We start from the raw sequence: 24051 nt of genomic DNA, 5'->3' as shown, positions 1-24051 counted from the left end.
TAAGGTTGTGTAAGTATTCATAAACAAAAGCTTTTGAATCTGCATTCCTGCCACTTAATGACTGGCATTACATGCTATGCCTTGCTGTAATTGTGTTGATTCAGCACTGTGGGAGCTTTCTGTTTTCCTTTGAAAATGATTTTATTATGAGGAAAAGCCTGAGAAATAAGGACTTGTAGATACCTTTTGAATTTAATGTCCTTAGAATTGCTCCTTTTTTTAATGCTCTATCTAGGTGAAAGATATGATCCTGAGCCCAAATCAAAATGGGATGAGGAGTGGGATAAAAACAAGAGTGCTTTTCCATTCAGTGATAAATTAGGTGAGCTGAGCGATAAAATTGGAAGCACGATTGATGACACCATCAGCAAGTTCCGGAGGAAAGATAGAGAAGACTCTCCAGAAAGATGCAGGTATTTTACCACTTTGTCTCCCGGGTCTCTTAGAAAGAGCCCTAAATTTATGCCACTGGGTTTTTGGTTTTTTGTTGGTTTTGTTTGGGGTATTAACATTATCTGAAATTGGGCCTTTTTTTTTTTTTTTAATAGATTTCATTTGTTTTTAGAGCAATTTAAGCTCACAGAAAAATTGTGCATAAAGTACAGAGTTGCCATATACCCATTTCCCCTTCATAACAGGTTCTGTGAACATCTTGCATTACTATGGTGCATTTGTTAACAGTTGAAAAGCCAATATTGATACACTTATTAACTAAAGTCTGTAGTTTACGTTGGGGTTTCCTATATTGTACACTTCTATGGGTTTCGACAAATGCATAATATTCCTCATTACTGTATCATATAGAATAGTTTCACTGCCCTAAATATGCCCTGTGCAGAAATGTGGAACAAGTCTTAAATGTGCAAGTCATCCTTGCACAGGGGGCATGCTAATCTTCCCTGTATTGTTCTGGTTTTAGTACATGTGCTGCCGAAGCAAGCACTGTGCAACTATTTTTAAGATACTAGGTTATACACTACTTGCAATTAGTATTGACATACTTTCCATGTTGCCTCTGTCTACTTATTTTTGAAGTTGATCCTGTGTATTTTTATTCAAGCTAGTAGTCTTTCCTTGGATTTTTTTCCCCAGTAAAAACTTGTATAGATTATTTTGCATTTGGACCTTAGATGATCCAGGGACCTAAGATATTGAGGGATAATGAAGTTTATGTATTAAGTTTAATTAAACGTAAGTCAAAGGATTTGAAATTTAATGCGTCCTTGACATTTCATTATGATTCTGTGCCAGTGTGTACCAGAAAAACAATCCGAATGGATTTTGAACCAGTTTTTGAGAATAGAGCTGTATTTTTATAAACTACATTTTCTGATGGTAGGGCGTTAGTATTTAGTTTTACATAGAACAATACTTTGAGCTTTGCAGCAGTCACTTTTGTTCTTACTTACCAATATTATTATAAACCAATTTTTCTGACAATGTAAAGGGTAATGCATATAGCACTTAATTTACAGAGCAAATTTTACTTTGTAAATTTGACCTTTATCATTTGTGCCTCACAATATCTCTACTAGAGTAGAATAAGAATTTTGCCTTTATTGTTTATAAGTAAAACCTAAAACCCAGTCACACTGTGTGGACTTGCCTAAATAACACAGTTAGTGATGGAACCAAGCCTTCAAGTGAGTTCTCGTAACTAAATACCATCTCTTTTTCTTTACCCTGCGCCAAAAATCCTAATAGTTCAGAATTAGGGATCATTAAAAAGAGGTCCAAACAAAAACACAATCTAATTAGTGTATTTTTAGGATGTTTTCATATCTTTTAAATCCCTAGAATGCCTGTTCAGGAAATACCAACAGAATAATGGCCATAATTTCAATAATGTTTTCCAAACCAAGCCAAAACTTACACAGGCCACAAAAACATTAATGAGGGAAACAGCTCCGTATGTTTGAAATAGGCACCATTTCCCTCCCAATGTTTAGTATTTATAATTATCATATGCATCCTTTTTCAGTATAAAAAAGCTAGATATATACTTGTAAAATAGATTTATTCAGAGTGCTAAAAATAAGTTCTAGCTCTTCAAAGATCACATTCCAGTTTTTCAAACAGTCTTGAAAAGAGACATTTCAGGGCAGGCTCAGTTCCACCACTAGCTGTGTTACTTTAGGCAGATCCACACAGTCTGGTTGGGTCTTAGGTTTTACTTATAAACAATAAGGCTCTGTAGGCTGGTTAGATATCTGTGTGTGTTCTGTATTGTTACTTTCTCTCCTTTGCCCTTCTATCCTTAGTTTTTCGTTTCTTTGTCTCTCTACTCTTCTTTTATTTCTGTTTCTCCCATGATTTTTATTTTTTATATTGCCTCTAAGACAGGATCTCCTAGAGTTTCTAAATCTTTAAAGAGTATTTAGGTTTAAAAGAGTGAAAATGCAGCGAACATGATTTATCGTGATAATGATAGGGCACACCAGGAACTTTTTATCTTAAAGTATTTGTGAAAGAAGAGTAGATTTTTTGACAGAGTTGCATGTGACCTCCATCTCGATGGCATGTTACCTGAATTTCATACTTATTAGTTCACTATTACATTCAGGAATTCTTGAACATTGATCAGATATGGAGCTTCCATTTCATCGTGTGCTAGTCAGATTTATATTTTCAACTTGTAAATAAATTATTTTGCGCTGAAATAAAATTGGACACCAAAAAAGTAAGAAATTTCAGTTTTGCTTGTAGGACTAATGGGAATCTTCAGGTCATTTGTTGTTGAAAAATTAGTAAGGGCTTTTGAATGCATATCAGAACTTGTAGGTTCCTTCAAATGTTTATATATAAAAATATATTTAACCCCTTTGCTCTGTGTGGGAAGTCATTCTTTTTGATCTTTGATTTATACAAGTTCCAGATTGGTTTATATTTAAGTACAAGTTGCTATAGTTCAGTCTGAGGTAAATTGCATCAGCAGTAGTCATAGTTTAAAGGAGAATTTTAAACATTATATTCCAGAATATTTATAAATTAAACTACCTACTCTAAAGTAATACAGGTAATGGAACATGTTTCAAGTAATATTTCTCTCTCTCTCTTTCTCTCTCTGTCTCTGTCTCTGTCTCCTACTTACATCAGAAAAAAACCCAATGACTTGTTACTAGAGAACAGACTAGGGCTGATATTTTCATTCCTAGCATATGAAAAACCCAGGTTTTTACTGTTTAGTTTTTAAAATCTTTTTCACTGTTAAAGAAAAAGGAAAGAAAAAATTGTTGAATGTGGCTGAAGGAGAATTATCTTTAAAAGATTTTAAATATAGTTGTTTTCTAGAAAGCATTTTCTATAGTTATGTAAAAGTTTGATCTCCTGATACTATAGTAAAATAGCACAGTTGTAAAGGGCATTCCCTTATATTTTCATGCATTTACAGATGAGGGTTTAATTATTCGAATTAAGATGTATGATTTTTTTAGCATCCATTGAACTTTTAATATTTTATTATGTACACACATTAGTCTTTGAGAGTTGATGCAGAATTGTGTTGTAAAAGTGGAACTATAGCTATTTGCATACAATCCGTGTCAAGAAAATAATCATCAAATGCAAGTGTTTGAACTCTCAGGGTCTTATCGTGGATTCTGATATCAAATCCTGCTATTTTATTTTTAAATTAAGCTTAAATCTGTAATAAACAAAAACTTGAGTTATTTTGACATTTTTTATTTATACACATTTATGTAAATACTTTTTTGCAGCAGTATTTTAGACTTATATAGGATATTCTCTGTGTTTCCACTTCCGCTCCCCAGCGCACACATATCATTATTCAGACAGCTTAGATAACATTCTGTTGATCCCTGTCAAGTAGTCAAAGTATGAAATTTTGGAGTTACTGCATTTGAAATTCTTTAGCTCAAATCACTGAGGGACCCATTTTAAAATAATCCCGTCTTATTATTTTGCTTCATTTTTAATATCTTTTAGCGACAGCGATGAGGAAAAGAAAGCGAGAAGAGGCAGATCTCCCAAAGGTGAATTCAAAGATGAAGAGGAGACTGTGACGACAAAGCATATTCATATCACACAGGCCACAGAGACCACCACAACCAGACACAAGCGCACAGCAAATCCTTCCAAAACCATTGATCTTGGAGCAGCAGCACATTACACAGGGGACAAAGCAAGTCCAGATCAGAATGCTTCAACCCACACACCTCAGTCTTCAGTTAAGGTGGGAATGGCAGTAGTTTACACATTATACATGGTTTTATTTTTATAAACCGCTCTTAGAATTCCTGCATTAGTAGGCTTGGGCATTTCTAGGCAATCGTATTAATTATAGATCATCTGGCATGTATTACCCAGAGACATTAATAATAAGAAATCTCTTTGAGGGGAGAAACCTGTCCAATTGCTGAATGATTGGGTACTTTCTATGAAAGTAGAAATGACACTTTTGGTTCATTTGGGGAAGGTTGTGAATCAGAACGTAGTGCCTCTGTTCCCTTCTAGGCAATACTGGTTACCAACCACAAGTAGATTCACTAAAGAAAACATTGGAAGTATTTGAAAGTTTTAAGAAATGACAAACGAGGGAGTAAGAAGAGATATATAGGGGCAAGTTATCTCATGTGATGTAGAAACATTGCCTATAAAGGGAGGCGTGTTTGCCTCACAGTCATTACTGATGAGTATCAGAAGAAGCAGCACTGCCTCTTGTACCATCTTCGTTTGTTTTTATTTACCATAGACATGAAATCCACCTGCTAGGTACCTGGCCAAACCCTAGTCTTTTCAACAGAAATCTGCCAAATAGGGAGATTTGCCTCAAAAGACTAAATTATTGTTTTTGTCACTTTCCCCAACTACTGTTTCCCCAGTTTGTGTCTTTGCAAGAGAAATAGCTAAAAGCTGGGAAAAACAGTTTTCTAATGTATCCAGCAGATTGTAGGTGACTCTGAAAATAAAACCAGGCCTGCTTAGTTGCAATAACAAATACCATGTCAGCTTTTGCCAAATATCTGTATAATTTTTTTAATAATAGATTGAGACTTATCACGTATCTTAAAGGATTTTAAATAACAGTTTGTAGTATAGCCTGAATATATGACACTCTGCAATAAATATTTTATATTTGTAGTACAAGCTTTTTCCTTTTCTTTTTTTTTTTTTTTGGAGACCGAGTTTCGCTCTTGTTGCCCAGGCTAGAGTGCAATGGTGCAATCTTGGCTCGGCGCACTCTTGGCTCACCGCAACCTCCGCTTCCCAAGTTCAAGCGATTCTCCTGCCTCAGCCTCCCAAGTAGCTGAGGTTACAGGCATGCGCCACCATGCCCGGCTAATTTTTTTTGTATTTTTAGTAGAGATGGGCTTTTTCCATGTTGGTCAGGCTGGTCTTGAACTCCCGACCTCAAGTGATCCGCCTGCTTCGGCCTCCCAAAGTGTTGGGATTACAGGCGTGAGCCACCGCGCCCGGCAGTACAAGCTTTTTCTTTTTTGTTTTCATTTACCCTCCTCCCCTTAAAAAAAATGTCTAGAAGGTTGAAGTTCTTAGAAAGTTACCCAACTCATTTGGATCTCTTTTTAAAGGTGTTTTGGAATCACAGTATATAGTATTTTAGTCTTCAAAGTTCAAATCAACATGCCTAGGATCTTAGTGTTTCCCCATTGCCTAATAATTGAGTTCTAATTTAGCATGTATATATTGAACATATAGGACATAGGTATTTAGGTATCAGGGTTCTTAGCTCTGTGGAGAAGATAAAAATAGGCCTCAGTTTAGTTTGGGAACTAAATATGAAACATCAGAATATTATCAAATAACACAGAATTATACTAACTTGTGTGATGTACAAACAATAAGTATTGCTAAGGTTCATAGAAATTTAGAGCTGTTTAGCATCTTGACCTCTAATCCAGTGGATCTCAAGCCTTGGAATTATTTAGGGAGCTTTCTTGTAAGACTTTAACAGGCCAACGTCTTGGCCTTTTTATACCTGGGCAGTTATGACTCAGTATATTGTATGGGACTGGTACATATGCTAGGGTTTTTTTGTTTGTTTGTTTGTTTTTAATGAACTAATACTTAGCATTAAGATTTGAGTGGAATCTGGCAGTTACATTTTCCAGAGTGAAATGCAGTCAGAAAAGTGAGGTAGGAAAAAAAGTGTCAATGTTAAGAGACTTTTACACTGCTGTGAATGGAGGTACTTAAAAGTGCTTGCTGCCTCTCCATAAGGATTCAAGGTCAGTACTCTTCTTCCAGAAAACCCTACCCTTATTAAGCTAATTACAGGTATTTATGTCTAAATTGAGAATTGGAGATGGATAGAGCTGATTTTTAGAAAAACAAACTTTTCTAAGCTCCTGAGTTATGTGTGTGTTTTCAGACTTCAGTGCCTAGCAGCAAGTCATCTGGTGACCTTGTTGATCTGTTTGATGGCACCAGCCAGTCAACAGGTAAGCTTCTACATTGGCCTTTTCTTTTTGGTAACCTTGGTTTGAGAGTCATTTTTTAAAATGCCAAATAAAAGATAGATTGAAAAATAAAATTACTTATTTGCATTGGGTTCATTTTTTATGTGAAATTAGTGAGTCTTGAGCATTATTTGGAATCATTGTGTTATTTTTGCTTATCTTTTTATATGTACACCCATTTCTCTATCCCTATTTTATACCTTTTTCTGACCCACCCTCAGACTAGCAAAACTTTGTTTGTGGTCAGTACTTATTGGTGGTTAATAATAGTATCCTCAAATCATTATCATACTTAGATTTTAATGACTCCTCATACCTGATGTACTGTGTCTTCCCTAATTAATAATAAATAGTGTTTCAAGGCATCATGTACTTTCTGAAATTTTTCATCATAGATTTTGGAATCTATAGTTTCCATTTTTAATTTTTTAAGATTAACTTGGAGAAACAAAAAATTGCATTTAAACTGTTGCCTTTACTTTCTTTATAAGCAAAAGGTACTGTTCTGCACATTTTACCGTCTTTCCCTAAATTTTAATTGCAGCTGTCACCTTGGGCATGCCTAGAGATCATTTAACTTTTTATTCTTTTAATTGAACAAATATTTATTGAACCAGACACTGATCTGGGTGCTTGTAAAAAACAGAGTTGTTGTCCTCATGCAAAGGTCAAGTGGAGAAAATAATCATTAATCAGAATCACAAATGGTTATCTAGTGATAAACAATGGCAAGTGCTTCAGTCAGAGGAATGACATTTTCTGAAAGTATGTAACTACCAAACATTTAAAGAGGGCGGCTGGGCGTGGTGGCTGACCCCTGTAATCCCAGCACTTTGGGAGGCCAAGGCAGGTGGATCACCTGAGATCAGGAGTTTGAGACCAGCTGGCCAACATGGTGATACCCTGTCTGTACTAAAAATACAAAAATTAACCGGGCATGGTGGCAGGTACCTGTAATCCCAGCTACTCGGGAGGCTGAGGCAGGAGAATCGCTTGAACCTGGGAGGCAGAGGTTGCAGTGAGCGGAGATCGCGCCATTGCACTCCAGCCTGGGCAACAACAGCGAAAAACTCCATCTCGAAAAAAAAAAAGAGGGCTACAGCAAAAGAACTGTTTACCTTGAATTTCTCATAGATGAGATTGATGATTTCTTCCGTTTGATTTCCAGTATGTGCTAGATTTTGAGTAATTTCTGATCAATTGTTTTAAAGAAAATTGATATTTTTAGGGTTGCATTTGATGATTATGGAGTTTTAATTATTGCGTGACGTGTCAAAATAGCTTAACAAATACAACTTCTGTTTAAAGACAGTCTTTCCAAGCCTAAGTTCATTTCACATTAAAATGTAGACAGTAAGATGGGGGTATGACTAATGTGCAAAGTAAATTTATTATTCCCAGTTGTGTGTAATGATTTTTCAAAATCAAATTGCGGCTGTGCGCAGTGGCTCACACCTATAATCCCAGCACTTTGGGAGGCTGAGGCAGGTGGATCACCTGAGGTCAGGAGTTCGAGACCAGCATGGCCAACATGGTGAAACCCTGTCTCTACTAAAACTACAAAAATTAGCTTGGCGTGGTGATGGGCACCTGTAATCCCTGCTACTCAGGAGACTAAGGCAGGAGAATTGCTTGAACCCAGGAGGTGGAGTTTGCAGTGAGCTGAGATGATGCCACTACACCCCAGCTGGGGTGACAGAGCAAGACTCTTGTCTCAAAAAAAAAAAACTTTAAATTAACATTTAAGTGTTAAGTCTGTGATGCAAATTACTTTTCATTGATAGTTTAGTATAATTAATATAATATAAAGCCCCCTGTTATTTCCTCCTCCTTACCTACTATGTTAAAATTCTTGGATTAGGCATGAACTTTATTCAAGCAATTCTCTTGCCTAAGCTTCTCGAGTAGCTGGGATTACAGTCACCTGCCACCATGCCTGGCTAATTTTTGTATATTTAGTAGAGACAGAGTTTCACTGTGTTGGCCAGGCTGGTCTCGAACTCCTGACCTCAGGTGATCTGCCTGCCTCAGCCTCCCGAAGTGCTGAGATGACAGGCGTGAGCCACTGCACCCGGCCCAGACATCTGGTTTGACCTACTTTCTTTCTTTCTTTTCTTTTTTTTTTTTGAGACAGAGTTTTGCCCTTGTCGCCCAGGCTGGAGTGCAGTACACAATCTTGGCCCACTGCAACCTCTGCCTCCCGGGTTCAAGCGATTCTCCTGCCTCAGTCTCCTGAGTAGCTGGAATTTCAGGCATGCGCCACCACGCCCGGCTGATTTTTGTATTTTTAGTAGAGACAGGGTTTCTCCATGTTGGCCAGCTTGGTCTCAAACTCCTGACCTCAGGTGATCCACCTGTTTGGGCCTCCCAAAGTACTGGGATTACAGGCGTGAGCCACCACACCCGGCCGGCCTACTTCTGAAATTCTTCAATTCCCTTTCCCTTTTTTCTGTAACTGCAAACTGTTCCTAAAATTATTCTTTAAACTTGATTGGACTGTAATGCCCAAGGTTACAGATAGCTACATTAGTTGTGTAACAATTTATGTGATATATTTTTATATGTTTAAGATTTGAACTGTAGAATTAACTGGTAGTTAGCATGTAGTCATATAATACAGATATAGTGTCACAGAATATCAACTATTTTGGACTTCCTGGCATGAAATATTTAAAGGGCCCCTTTCATGCATCTGTGGAAAGTTTTAATGGAGCAATCAGAGAAGAATTAACTAGGAAGGTCAGATGGGTGGATGTAACTTTTCCTCCGTGACATCAAGATTGCTTTGAACAGAGAGAATTATTAAATACCAACATGCTTCCTTTACTGGGCAAGGAACCTTTGAGTGGTTTGTCTTCTTCAGTGCAAACAGTAGTTTGACTAATTAAATAGAAGTAGCAATTGATATTAATATAGTAACTGAGAAAGTTTGAATGAAATCTAGGAGGTTTCTTGCCTTAAAGTTTATTTTATCTTAATAAAAAGCAACTAATAGATATTGATATTAGAAGGATTTTTTTAAATTAAAGTTATCTCCTATTTGAAACCGTATGTTTAACCAGTTTGTGCAGCTCCCTCTTCAATCAGTACATAAATTTAGTTACTCCCAATCTCTATTTAAATATTTTAATAATATCTTTTAAATTGAATTCAGCAGTGAAAGGAAATTGGACATTAAATCTTTAGCACTTACACATGAGAAGGTGTAAGAATCTACCATATTAACATGCTATTTGGTATGTCATTTGGGTGTCATTTACCAGATGTGCCCATATTTATAATAGTACCATCATGCAAGTAATGTGGGCACAAACTGTAAAGCTAAGCAGATATGGCATCTGTACCACTCACCAGCTAAATATATCCTCTGAGAAAATGTTCAGATTTTTGTGTGTGCGTGATTACATGTTCTTAGCATTCTCAAAGGTATATATGGTAAAGTCATTGTAGAATATCTTACCAAGTTTAAAAATATATATGTAAAACCTAACAAGATTTACTTGAGATTATCTTATATCTTAATAAATGTCCCATTGTGGTGATACTCTTTTAAAACTTGTACTCACATGGTGTTTCAGTTGCTTTTACATAAAGTACATTTCTGAGTAAACATTTTAAGAAATGAAAAATAATTTAAAGTACAGTCATGGACTGCATAGTATGTGACCATGGTCCCATATACAATACTATATTTCTACCGTACCTCTTATGTTTAGATATACAAACACTTTCTGTTGTGTTACAGTTGCCTACAGTGTCCAGTATAGTGATATGATGTACAGATTTAAAGTCAAGGAGTAATATGCTATACCTTATAGCCTAGGTGTGTAGTAGGCTAACTAGGTTTGTGTAAGTACACTCTATGATGTTTGCACAATGACAAAATTGCCTAACGCCCCAATGCATTCTGTCATTGAGAAATGTGTGACTATATTTAGAAAATAAGCCAATTAGAAATAGAATGCCAAAAACTGTCCCATTTCTTTTTTTAGTTTATCTCACCTCTTTAAAAAGAAGTCCAACTTGTCTCCTTTGTCCCTTTGTAATTAAGAAATTTAGGTCTTGATTAACATACTGTTACACTAGATATTTCTAGTACAATAAATGAGGTTGAGAAAATTCATCATAATCAATACAGATAGAACTTCAATGACTTGCAATATATTTTGAATGTTTTTAAGTTAAAAAGAAACATTTAAAAGGATTAAGGTTTATCAAATCCGAAATGTGTATTACATTTACATTTGAACCTGCTGCTTTGTACCCAGTAATCGCTAGTTAGTTGAAGACATTTACATGAACATGTAAATACTCACCTTGTTCCAGTCTTAGTACACTAACTTATCATTTGGGTAGGGGTTGTCTCTAGTTTTAAACTAAGTTTACTGAAAATAAAATTTCAGTATATTCTCTTTTTCACTGATTATTAAAAGTAATGCATGCTCAATTTGGTGGAAAACAAGTGATTTACCATAATTTAGACACATAAAGTATTAATCTGGTGAATATCTTTTTTAAATACATTTTCTACATATTCCATTAATGTAGTTATTTAAGCATTTATTATGTGGCAAATCTTTTTCAGGCTTTTAGATATGACTTTTCATTTGTTGGGTTTTTCTGGGTTTTAGTCATTTATTTGTACATTTTGATAAACTGCTTTTCACCTAAGATCTCATGACCATTTTCTTATGATAGTTGGTATTCTTTTATAATACTTTTCATTGCTTTATAATCTTACATTGGGTGGCTATATTATCATTTAGCCAGTTAATCCCTTGTTTTCTAGACATTAGTTTTTTTATTTTTCCAAAATTTTGTAGTACAATAGCACCTTTTAAAGCTTTTTCAGTTTGATAAAGAGAAAATAATATTTCATTTTATTTTGCATTGATGATTGAGTTTGAACACTTCATATTTTTATAGGCCAGTTGTTACTATCTATTCATGTTCTTTATTTATTAGGAGTATTCATCCTTATTGATATTCTAAAACTTGTATATTATAGATAATAATTCTTTGTCATGTATTTACATTTTTTTTGCACTTTGCCATTGCTTTAATGTAGTATAAGAATTCTTCATGCAAAAGTTTGTCTTAATGTAATCTAGATTAAATTTTTTTGTCAAAGAAAATTTCCATTTGTCATTTAAGTACTGTCTAGTTTAGCTGTATTTTCTTGTTCACAATATTGCTTTGGGAAATACATGTTCCCAGCTGGTGACTAAATAACCTCCTTGCTGCCCTGAAAAGGCAGATGGAAATGGTTCATTTATAATGACAGTTCTCACGTGGGAATCTTGAAGGATAGCACTTGTTGTGAAAATTAGCAGTCTTCCACATGCAGCAATTTTTGGTAGACTCTTTTATTTATATTCCTTTAGAATGTAAATGTAGATAGAAGTTATCTGGGAAAATGTTTAAGTATAGAAAATGAATGTGGAATTTGGTATGAATATCATACATACAGATATGGATAGTCCTAGGAGAGAGAAACATTTTCTAAATAAAGAGATTTTTAATTTTTGAGACAGTTTTCAAAGTTGAAGATCACATTTCTTAAAGTACCAGTAAAAGCATAGTATGTGGCACTTTAAAAGATTAGAGAGAAAAAACATTTTCAGAGAAAAACAACTTCTATTTGTAAAATAGTTACATACATCTTTCCATTTTTTGCTCCCAATATTCTTAAGCTACTCATGTTGAAATCAAAATCCCTGTAATATAGATGGAGAGGAATACTATTTGCTATAGATAAGTTATGAACATCATATAATTTCTGTTTTGGTGATAGAAGGTAGGTAATTATCTGAAATACTAAATACAGGATATGTCAGAAATAAAATTTCTTACCAGTTTGAAGTTGTGATCTACAGCTTTTATCCTCAACATGTATTTTCTTTGTATCCTAGACTGAATAAGATTTGAAAATCCCTAACTCCACCAGGGGCGGTGGCTGACACCTGTAATCCCAGCACTTTGGGAGGCTGAGGCAGGTAGATCACTTGAGGTCGGGAGTTCGAGACCAGCCTGGCCAACATGGCAAAACCCCGTCTTTACTAAAAATAAAAAAATTAGCTGGGCGTGGTGGCAGGCACCTGTAATCCCAGCTCCTTGGGAGGCAGAAGGTGGAGAATCACTTGAACCTGGCAGGCGGAGGTTGCAGTGAGCTGAGAGTGCACCATTGCACTCTAGCCTGGGTGACGAGTGGAACTCTGTCTCAAAAACAAAGAAAAAAAGAAAAGAAAATCCCTAACTCCTAACTCGTTTGGTATAATAAGTTATATATTGATGTTTATTCACTGCTTAAATGAAGCAAATTAAAATAATCTTTAATTTTTAAATCCCTTAATGTTATATTAATTAACTATCATTCTGTTACCCAACAGTATACTTGACCAATGTTTTTAACATAAAGGAACTTTACAGAAAACAAACTTATGAATATTAAGCAGCAACTGTTTGAAGCATTCATTTACTTGCTAGGTTTTATTAATATGTGTGCTTGTTTAAATGGTTTCAACATATATAACTCATTGAACTTTTGTGTTCCTTGTCACATTTTATCATGATGTATGTACCTTTAAGGAAGAGAAAACCAGATCACTGTGATATTCTCTTTAAGATGAAGTAAAAATTAGAATAAGCTGTAGTGTAGATAGAATTGAAGCACCTTCACTTTGGTTGGCATTAGTCAACTGGTGAATGAGGAGATATATATGCATATATATGTATGAGCATGTGCATCTGTGGTGAAGAAATGAGGAATTAGTTATGCCTGCTGCTAGTTGACTACAGTAAATGTGCATTAAAAAGAAATACCAAGTACACACATATCAGAAACTGATTTGTTCCTTTTATTACTGTTGGCCATATATTAAGAAGGGGAGATGGTTCTAGTTTAATTAACCCAGTTGAGTGTAGCAGATGGGGCAGAATGTCTTGCAGCGATAAGACAATTCAGAAACGGCACCAGATGTTGGAAGCTGTCCCTGGTGGTGTTTGAGTGCAGCCCAGATGTTCCAGTCCCACCTGGCTAGTTTCTAAGCACTGCGGGCTAAGCAGCTGTGATGTAACCTATATAATGTTCACATAACACTAAAAGCACCATCATTGAACTGCTGTAGACTTCTAAGGTTGTGACTGTTAAGAGGTGAAATCTTTAAGGACAGACAAAAATAAGGACAACTATTTAAAGTTTCAGATATTGGTCTGTTTCACTAAAGTTGAGAAAAAAAGGAATATTACAACTTGAAATAATGTTATAATCGAAATTATAGGTAAAAGTAAATATTCTTACCCATGTATTTACAAATAAAATTTTATGTCAGAATGTAATGTTATGCACACAGAGATTGATTTGCAGACTTATAATTTGGGTCTTACCCTTTTAAAAACACCTATCTAGAAGTAGCAAAAAAGCTATTTTTTTTCCATGCATTAAAAATACAAAATACAAGTATTTACTCTTTTATGGAGTAAACACTACGGGGGAAAACGTCCACCAAAACTATTGTATTGATATTTCTCCCTCTCTCTGCTTAAAATAATTTTTTTGTTTTGTTTTGTTGTTTGTTGCTTTTTGAGACAGCGTCTCACTGTGTCGCCCAATCTGGAGTGCAGCAATCTTGGCTCACTGCAACCTCTGCCTCCTGGGCTCAAGCAGTCCTCCCACCTCAGCCTCCCGAGTAGCTGGGGCTACAGCCGCATGCCACCATGCTCAGTTTAATATTTTAAGGTTTTGTAGAGACGAGGTCTCACTATATTGCCCAGGCTGATCTCTCAACTCCTGGGCTCAAGCGATCCTGCCACCTCATCCTCCCAAAGTGCTGGGATTTACAGGCATTAGCCACCACACCAGACTCTAAAATGATTTTATGCAAGTGGACTTCATCTTTTCCCTTTTTATTTTTAAAAATTACAAACGTACAGGAAATTTGCCCCATTTTCTTTATCTCTCTCTCTCTAGTTCTTTTTTATTTGTTTGTTGTTTACTGTTTGTTCATCTGTATCATTTGAGAGGAAGTTGCAATCATGACATTTTGCCCCTATAATACTTCAGCCTATATCTCTTTACAAGGACATTCTCCTTTACGATTGTGGTATAATCATACTTGGGATTTAACATTAAAACAGTATTAATGTTAATATACAGACCACATTCAGATTTCCCCAGTGTCTCAATTCTGTCATTTCAGGATAGCAATGAAAAAAAAGCTGGGGTCCAATCAAGGATCCTGCATTTTATTTACTTGTCTTGTGAATATCTTATTCCCCAGCAGCATTTTACTCAGGTTTTAGAATCCATTGAAGACTCCTTATAAAGAGCATAATTGGCTAGATAAGTTGTATTCTTTCCACATTATGCTCGTGAAATATTAGTGAGAATTTTAACAACAGATACAGTGTCATTTATCTTACTAGATATAGGACTGAGGAAGGGAAAAGAGTCTATGGTAGCTCATGGGGAACATAGTGACATGAAAATCTAAGTCAACAGACTAGCTTTAGCTTTTATGAGGCATCTGGGCCTCTAATACTAGGTACTTTTTGTGTGGCACTAAAATGGCCTCCAGAAATTATTTACAATTTTTCTCTAGTTCTAACAGTTTTAACTTTTTCTTAACTTCTAGGAGGATCAGCTGATTTATTCGGAGGATTTGCTGACTTTGGCTCAGCTGCTGCATCAGGCAGTTTCCCTTCCCAAGGTATGATTCAATTTGATTGGCCAGAAGTCTAGGGTGGTAAAAAGGTTATTAAAAACAACTCCCATTCCCCCCAAGTCAGCTTCTTTCTGTCATTTTTCTCCTTGTAGTATTCATAATTCATAATTCCTAAAGAATTTATTCACAAGGTATTTTATTGGGCAGATGCCTTAAATGTGCCAAATGAATTATTTTGGTCACAGACTACTCAGGTACATCTAAAGAAAATTGCCCGTATTCATAGGTGACTCTTGTTTAGCTTTTTTGAAAGGGAAAGGAGGATGTATCTCTGTATCTCATTTTATTTAAAAGCAGCAAGAATATTATAGTTTGTGTTTAGTTTAGCTTATGATTTTCATGAATGAAAGTTAGGAACATTGGGATCAGGCCAACTATCTTACTAAAATGCATTCCTTCCTTAATTTAGATATCTTAAAAGCATTTATGTGAAAAATAACCGAACTTCATTTTGACATATCCTAAAATGAGCAGTTGAACCTCAGGCAAAACTTTCTCATTCTTTATTAGAATAGAATTTTAAAACAAAAAAACAGCATTCAAACAGAATATGGGCTTAAACATCAAGGATTGAGGTGAAAGGCCTATTTCTTTTTTTAATTAATATTTTTATCTTATTACCCCTGCCATATGGTAGCTGTTTAACTTTATGAAAACCTCTGAGCCTTCAACTTTCTAAAACTGGGAACAGTGTTGCTTGTCATGGTTCTTTTTGAGGATATTGTCTATAGAGGTATGTATTAGGTGCAGTTGTCCCAGTTACTCTTGCACCAACCTAATAGAATAGGGGCTACATGCATTATTAAGTGTCTTTTTTATTTTTTTTTAAGGTTGTGAAGAGGTTGTGGTATTTGTTTTATAAAATCTGGTCAGTCTGAAGTTTGAGAGAATATTTTTAAAATTTAGCTATGAGAATCTTAAACATGAGGTGAGGCAGGGAGAAAAGATGTAATTTAACTGAGTTAGTGTTGTTACTTATCACAAGTCACATAATCTATTGCTATTATATTAAACTGGATTAAAATTTATATTTAGTAATATTTGGTTAGGTTTGTGAAGAGTTAGGAAAAAAGATACATAGCTTGTAAAATGGTTTGGGGTTATTTTGACTACTTATTTTTGTAAATTCCAAGTATTTTCCAGAAACTAGAATTGTTGAGTAATTTTCTGCTTCATTTTGAAAGTAAGATTATGTCATCTAAGGGTTGATACCTTACTTTAGGCAAACCAAAGTGGAAGGTAAACATTACCCTTATTTTACAGCTTCCCTGTCTAATCTCAAAGTTTTTATGTATATAAAGTTGCCTACTATGCAAATAATTTGAATATGTTAATGTTGCCTAAGTGATACATCTCTTCATCTGTATGGATGTGATTAATATAACCTGACCACCATTACGCAGGGGGCTGAAACCATTGCAACAATGATTAATCATTTCTGAATAATATATGCCCCACTAGAAATCTTTTCCTCCCATGATTAATCATTTCAGATATGAAGTTTTCAGGTGGGGCAACACATTTTGCCCCAGTTTCCATTCATATTCTGCATTATAGATCAAGCAAATAGAAAATCAGCATAAAAGTTTACATTGATCCAGCAGCCTTACTTAGTTTAAATTGTTTGATATCTAGAACTAACTGTAAAACTCTTAATGCAGTCACTTAAAAAAAAAAAAAAAGATCAAAGACATGTATTAGTAAAACCCTGAGGTAAAGAAATTAGCCCAATTTTTATATTAAATTGTTAGTAGAACTTGGAGTTTCTAAGTGAATTATTTTCTCTTTCAAGGGTGCTTACATTTTAATATGGTAATAGAAGAATGTAATTTTAAAGACTTCACCTTATTATTATTCTCTTTTGATATTTAGCATAATGAGACATGGTATTGTAGTGGTTGGTCACTTTTTAGGCTAGACAAAATGTATTTCCAAGTTGTAAATGAACATGGAATGCAAAGAGATGGTGTTAATTAACTTGGAAGGTACATACTTACTATTTGCTTTCAGATGACGGTTTTTATGTAGCTCTTTCTTCACATTTTGCTTTTTCAACTTCCATTTATTCATATTTATTTGTTCCTTTCAGTATAAAAATTGATTAGAGGTTAATTGATAAGACTGTAGTGATTAAGAGTATGGATTTTATGCATTCAACCTTAAACTTGCAAAGTATAATGATAGGGTTTTGCTTGTTTCTGGCTTGGTTGTGTTTTTTAATATTACATGAGTTTTCCTCCTCTCTTTGATTGTAAATAAATGGTCCCAGTTTGAGCAGGCAATGTGCTAAGGTTATATCCCTTGTATTGTCAGTGGAAGTATGGCCAAATAAGTGAGAAATTCTTTTTTTTTAGACAGAGTCTTGCTCTGTCACCCAGGCTGGAGTGCAGTGGCACAATCTCAGCTCACTGCAACCTCTGCCTCCCAGGTTCAAGCGATTCTTGTGCCTGAGCCTCCCAAGTAGCTGGGACTACAGGTGTGTGTCACAACATCCAGCTAATTTTTTTGTATTTTTAGTAGAGACGAGGTTTCACCATGCTAGCCAGGATGGTCTCAATCTCCTGACCTTGTGATCCACCTGCCTTGGCTTCCCAAAGTCCTGGGATTACAGGCGTGAGCCACCATGCCTGGCCATTTTTTTATGGTAAATTCAATGTGTCACCTACAGAGCTGCCAAGAGATGGATTTTACTTTATATTTGGGAGGTTTGTTTTTTCTTTGCCACCTTGTTAACTCTCGTGTAATGTTCATGAGAAAGAATACTGTCCAGATGGAGATGGTACCTGCAGACGTTAATCTGGGTGGACTCAGATCAGCTCTAATTTGTTTCAGTTCATAGATTGTTATATTTGTGCATTTCATGAAGTTTCTTACCCTTAGAGTTATTTCTGTCTTAGTAACAGCAACAAGTGGGAATGGAGACTTTGGTGACTGGAGTGCCTTCAACCAAGCCCCATCAGGCCCTGTTGCTTCCAGTGGCGAGTTCTTTGGCAGTGCCTCACAGCCAGCGGTAGAACTTGTTAGTGGCTCACAATCAGCTCTAGGCCCACCTCCTGCTGCCTCGAATTCTTCAGACCTGTTTGATCTTATGGGCTCGTCCCAGGCAACCATGACATCTTCCCAGAGTATGAATTTCTCTATGATGAGCACTAACACTGTGGGACTTGGTTTGCCTATGTCAAGATCACAGGTAAGTTTTCTGGTTCCCTTGGAATTTGTTATTTATAATCTTTGAGATGCTCTAACTCATCTAATGATAGATTAGTATAAAACAGAAAAATAAGTCCTTTTTATGTGTATGAATATGTGTCTGTGTGTGTATATATACGCATTTGCACATTTCATTTACCTTATACTCTCCCCTAGCCTAGTCATTTGCATTCTGGAAGGCAAGACCTTCTCCCCCATCTTGTAGTCACTGTAAAGCCAAGCATGGTGCCTTTGTACAGAGGAGGAACATGGCAAAAATTTATTGTTACAACAAATTGGTATTTGATAGTTTTTTTAAATTGTCTTTAAGAAAAAGAAATAGGCCAGGCACAGTGGCTCACCCCTGTAATCCCAGCACTTTGGGAGGCTGAGGTGGGTGGATCATGAGGTCAGGTGATCGAGACCATCCTGGCTAACACGGTGAAACCCAGTCTGTACTAAAAATACAAAAAATTAGCCAGGTATGGTGGTGGGCACCTGTAGTCCCTGCTACTTGGGAGGCTGAGTCAGGAGAAAGGCGTGAACCCAGGAGGTGGAGCTTGCAGTGAGCTGAGATTGTGCCACTGCACTCCAGCCTGGGCAACAGAGTGAGACTCCGTCTCAAAAAAAAAAAAAAAAAGGAAAAGAAAAAGAAATAGAGATATTGTTTCACTCATGGCAAGTATCCACTTAGTAAAATTTCTGGTCATGTGCCTAAAGAAATATCACTCATTGGTTGTAAATAATTATTGCTAATATGGAAGATCATTCTCTCGAATGGTGAATGTTCTTCCCAATTCTGGACCTGCTCTACATTATATGAATGTTTTATAGGCTCATCTTTCGACTTTCATTTTCATAAAGAAAACCAACCAAAATGGGAGCTTCTTAATTCACTATTTTATAGTTAAATCCGAATTACCTAGTACTAGCTTAGAATTCAAACAAGTGCAGGCTTGGAAAATATGTGTCTGAATGGTACCAGGAACTTGCTATTTTTGACTCAAACTATTGAGAATATGTGTTTATGATGCTAATTACTCATTTTAATGTGTAGATTCTCGTCTTTGGGGTATTAGGATGAAGGAAAAGAAGAAAGAAGCAGAAAGGTGACTGCTCTGTATAATAGAAATAAGACCTAATGTATGAGTTAAGCATAAAGTCAGTCTACTTTATTTGCAGTCTTAATTGTAACTGTCATAATTCTTTGCATTGGTACATTTTTCATTATTCTTCCTCTTCCTGTTCCTTTTTTCTGTCCTTTTCACAGTTATCCTCAATAACCACTAGGAACCTCTGCTTCTTTCTCCTGAATTTCTTCTTTCTCCTACATTGGTCTATATACTAATCAGTTCAGTTAGTGTTGCTTACTTCAGGTAGTAAAAGTATACACAGAACAGCGAAATGTCAGTCAGCATATGTGAAATATAAATTGCTTTTTGACAGTTTTCCCTTATATCCTTGTATAATGTGAGACATCATATCCTGAATTCTCTGTTTTGTTTTGTTGTTTTGAAACAGAGTCTCACTCTGTCTCCCAGGCTGGAGTGCAGTGGCACGATCTCTGCTTACTGCAACCTCCACCTCCTTGGTTAAAAGCGATTCTCCTGCCTTAGCCTCCCAAATAGCTGGGACTACAGGCGTGTGCCACCATGCCTGGCTAATTTTGTATTTTTAGTAGAGATGGGGTTTCATCCTGTTGGCCAGGCTGGTCTTGAACTTCTGACCTCAGGTGATCTGCCCACCTCAGCCTCCCAAAGTGCTGGGATTACAGGCATAAGTCACTGCGCCTGGCCTCTGAATTGTTTTGAAAGAATAAATTTCCACTTGTGTATCTCCTTAAAGCTATACTAACCTAAAGTTGGTAGTTCCCCCTGGGCATTTGCCAGGGATGGTAGCTTCTAGACTTTGAGTGATGGGAGAATAATTGTTAGTGTAGGTAAGTTGTTGGTTTTATCCACCTCAAACCTGATTGGGACTTCAGAGGAACCTCTTTGGGAAGCTAATGATTCAGGGTATTGAAGACATTAGCATAGAATATTAGTGGTTCTTTTTGTTTCAGAAGTTCATTGTTGTGATTAAATTGCCATCTGATAATTTTTATAGAACAGATGCTTAATTTTTAGAGCATTTTTCTATTTTCCAGCCTTTGCAAAATGTTAGCACAGTGCTGCAGAAGCCTAATCCTCTCTATAATCAGAATACAGATATGGTCCAGAAATCAGTCAGCAAAACCTTGCCCTCTACTTGGTCTGACCCCAGTGTAAACATCAGCCTAGACAACTTACTACCTGGTATGCAGCCTTCCAAACCCCAGCAGCCATCACTGAATACAATGATTCAGCAACAGAGTAAGTTACCTTAAGACGTCCCACTTCTTTGTGTACTTGCAGTCTTTTGCCTTAATGCCAGGACTACTTCAAATTATAAATAAAAATATATCACATAAATTGTAACAGTTAACCAAATGCCTGTCCACTTAAGATATTTTCACATAATATTTACTGGATATTCCTCCTGGCACATTGAATTACTTTATATTCTGTTCTTGGCCTGGTAACATTTATTGTATTGTGGAGAGTTTTAAGGACCTGATCACTAAAATAAAAATTTGCTATACAGATTTTTTTTTAAATATAGGCAAATATGATGGACAAACAAAAATCATCTGATTCTGCCGTTGAGGGGTAATTGCCATTAATACATATTTCTATGTTGTTTTTTTTTTTTTTTTTTTTTTTTTTTGAGATGGAGTCTTGCTCTGTCGCCCAGGCTAGAGTGCAGTGGCGCAATCTCAGCTCACTGCAGCCTCCACCTCCCAATTTTAAGCAATTCCTTGCCTCAGCCTTCCAAGTAGCCGGGACTACAGGCGTGCACCGCCACACCTGGCTAATTTTTATATTTTTAGTAGAGACAGAGTTTCACCATGTTGTCCAGGCTGGTCTTGAACTCCTGACCTCAAGTGATCCACTCGCCTCGGCCTCCCAAAATGCTGGGATTACAGGCGTGAGGCACCGCGCCTGGCCGTTTTCCATCTTTTCTAAGCATATTTTTAATACTTGGGGTCATTCTCTCTATATTATTTCTTATTCAACATTAAGTTATCATTTTCCCTGTGTTGAATAATATTCTTAGGAAAATAATTGTTAGCTCTTGATAGTTATATTAGTGTATGATTTCCCTTGCTAATTATTTCAATTGTTTCCAGCTATTTGTTATTACAAATCAAGATTTTGTATAAATCTTCATACTTCTGTTTTTTTCCTAATAGAATGTTCTAAAAATAAGTCAAAGGATATAAACTTTTTAAAGATTTTTGTATAAATCTTCATACTTCTGATTTTTTTAATCGAATGTTCTAAAAATAGAATAAGTCAAAGGATGTAAACTTTTTAAAGATTTTTTATACACACTAGCTCTTGACAACTTGTTAAGTAGGATTTAACAATAGGTTTTGTAGGAATGTTTTTAAGTTGGCTGTTTTCCCTCAGTCTACTCTTACTGTTTCTACATCTCCGGGGAACCAGAGCCAATAGTCACTGAATATATTTCTCAAGAGGAACCAGTGCAGAGTAATTGATTTCTAATAAAATCACTGTAAAGGAATTTTATTGGGGCTAAAGAAGTATAGATGGTCAAGAAGTTATTAGTTCTCTGTTCTATGAACCTAAGAATTTATTGTGGTAAAGTTCTTCTGTCTGTTTTCTTCTGGTAGATATGCAGCAGCCTATGAATGTGATGACTCAAAGTTTTGGAGCTGTGAACCTCAGTTCTCCATCGAACATGCTTCCTGTCCGGCCCCAAACTAATGCTTTGATAGGGGGACCCATGCCTATGAGCATGCCCAATGTGATGACTGGCACCATGGGAATGGCCCCTCTTGGAAATACTCCAATGATGAACCAGAGCATGATGGGCATGAACATGAACATAGGGATGTCCGCTGCTGGGATGGGCTTGACAGGCACAATGGGAATGGGTATGCCCAACATAGCCATGACTTCTGGAACTGTGCAACCCAAGCAAGATGCCTTTGCAAATTTCGCCAATTTTAGCAAATAAGAGATTGTAAAAGAAGCAGATTGAATGAAGAATTTTTAGCTGTGCAGATAGGTGATGTTGGGATGGAAAATGCTAATCAACTACCCTTTCTTTTATCAAGTAATTAAAATAAATCTACATAAAGAACCAAAAAGGCTGTTTTATAAAAGTGAAATATCCAGTATTTCAGAGGGCCAGGCAAGAGCGCTTCAGATGAGGCAGTCAGAATCATTTTTTCCAGTGAGGATAGACCACAAGTGGGTGGTGAGACCATTGAAAGCCTTTATCAACTAAAGAGCCCATTTAACAGCATAATTTGTGGGAAGACTGGAATAGGGCTGAATAAATGTGTTTGAATCTCTAATTTTATACTTTCTTTTCCTGAGGAACTTGATTTTTCTGTCCCTGGATCGCCTTGTCATAATTGGGTCTGTTCCTTTTACTACCACTCTTGAGTCCATATATGAAATCATTAAAGTTGGATGATCAGTTTTTTATAAAAATATATATTTTTGTCCAAAAAAAGCATACATATGTGATTATGGCTAAATCAAAGGTAACTGGAATGTATATACTTTTGCTAATGTTCCAGCAACACTGCTATTATACTATCCAAATTTTTATTGTAACAAAACCTCTTTAAGCAGTTGGTGATCGCTATGGGACTTTTCCCATGTCTTCTGCTGTAATTATCCTGTGCAGAACTAGGAAAAAATTGTTTTCAGGACTGCTCTATGGTTTCCTTTAAAAGAAAAAAACTTCTGTTTGTTTTTAGCAGTCATTATTTACAATTTGCAGTGATTAACTTGGCAAGGCTTCCTTCCGTGTTTATCTCTGTAGCCATCATTTAAATGAAAAATATTTATTTTTTTTTTTTTTGGGTGTCTGCAAAGATAAAAATCCATTAAAACCTTAAATATAAATGTTACAACTCAATGTTTGCTTTTAGATTTTATACAGTATTTGTTTTGTTTTGGTTTTGAGTGTATATAATGCAGCATTAGCAATATGGTTCCAATAGAGGAGTTAAATATATATTATTAAAGGAGACCTGTAGCAGTCAAAGATTTTATTGATTTAATGACAAAGGAAATTAATTAAAATGTTTTTGTTTTTCTGCTGTAATTCTGCATTAAGCTCACATGAAAATCATGATTCTAGAGTTTGGAATGCAAAATTAATTGTTTTACCCTCAAGCTGGGAATATTTTTCAAAATAAATGCTATAATATAGATATCAAATTATTACCTCCCCATGTTATGTTGAAAATTTTTTTATTAAATTGATAAAACTTTATTTCCATTATATTCATAATGTTCTGTTATACATAACATTAAAATGTTCATTAAAATCAATGTTGAACTGCTTTTTCTTTCATTCTGTTAGACATTTGAGACCATTTGGGGAAAAAATAATTATAGTTTGGGCAAAGTAATTTTTATAAATAATTTAAAATTATTTAATGACTTCTCTATTCTTTCCTATCAGACTCTACTGTTAGGAATTAAAAATGAAGCAGCAAAGATATCCTGACCTGCTCCATTCTTGCTAATGTTCCATCTACAACATTTCTAATTAGGCAGAAATTCATGTACTTCAGCTAAGTGGTAATGAAAAGTGATTCATTTGCTGAATAAGAGATGAGAGTGAGTGTAATTAGC

The 24051-nt window shown here is 35.6% G+C and overlaps 1 protein-coding gene and 1 non-coding gene across 4 annotated transcripts in view; one reads left to right on the top strand and one right to left on the bottom strand.

Annotated features, from left to right (window-relative positions):
- Window positions 1–23745, top strand: part of CLINT1 (clathrin interactor 1) — a 72655-nt gene extending 48910 nt beyond the window's left edge. For 2 of the 3 annotated variants that reach the window (XM_009241231.4, NM_001131700.1), the window contains 7 exon segments: window positions 236–413; window positions 3946–4192; window positions 6350–6419; window positions 15071–15145; window positions 18058–18350; window positions 20496–20700; window positions 22065–23745. In XM_009241231.4, coding sequence (XP_009239506.4) covers window positions 236–413; window positions 3946–4192; window positions 6350–6419; window positions 15071–15145; window positions 18058–18350; window positions 20496–20700; window positions 22065–22411 — 1415 coding nt within the window. In that variant the 3' untranslated portion in view covers window positions 22412–23745. 3 annotated transcript variants of the gene reach the window in all.
- On the bottom strand, window positions 837–943 carry LOC112133536 (U6 spliceosomal RNA). The gene has a single exon (XR_002915183.1). It is a non-coding gene; the product is annotated as a U6 spliceosomal RNA (small nuclear RNA).
- Window positions 23746–24051: the final 306 nt, after the last annotated feature.

Source organism: Pongo abelii, chromosome 4 (assembly GCF_028885655.2).
Source record: "Pongo abelii isolate AG06213 chromosome 4, NHGRI_mPonAbe1-v2.0_pri, whole genome shotgun sequence".
Lineage (NCBI taxonomy): Eukaryota > Metazoa > Chordata > Mammalia > Primates > Hominidae > Pongo > Pongo abelii.
The sequence above is the reverse complement of the archived record's forward strand: the minus strand, read 5'-3'. Positions and strand labels throughout refer to the sequence as shown.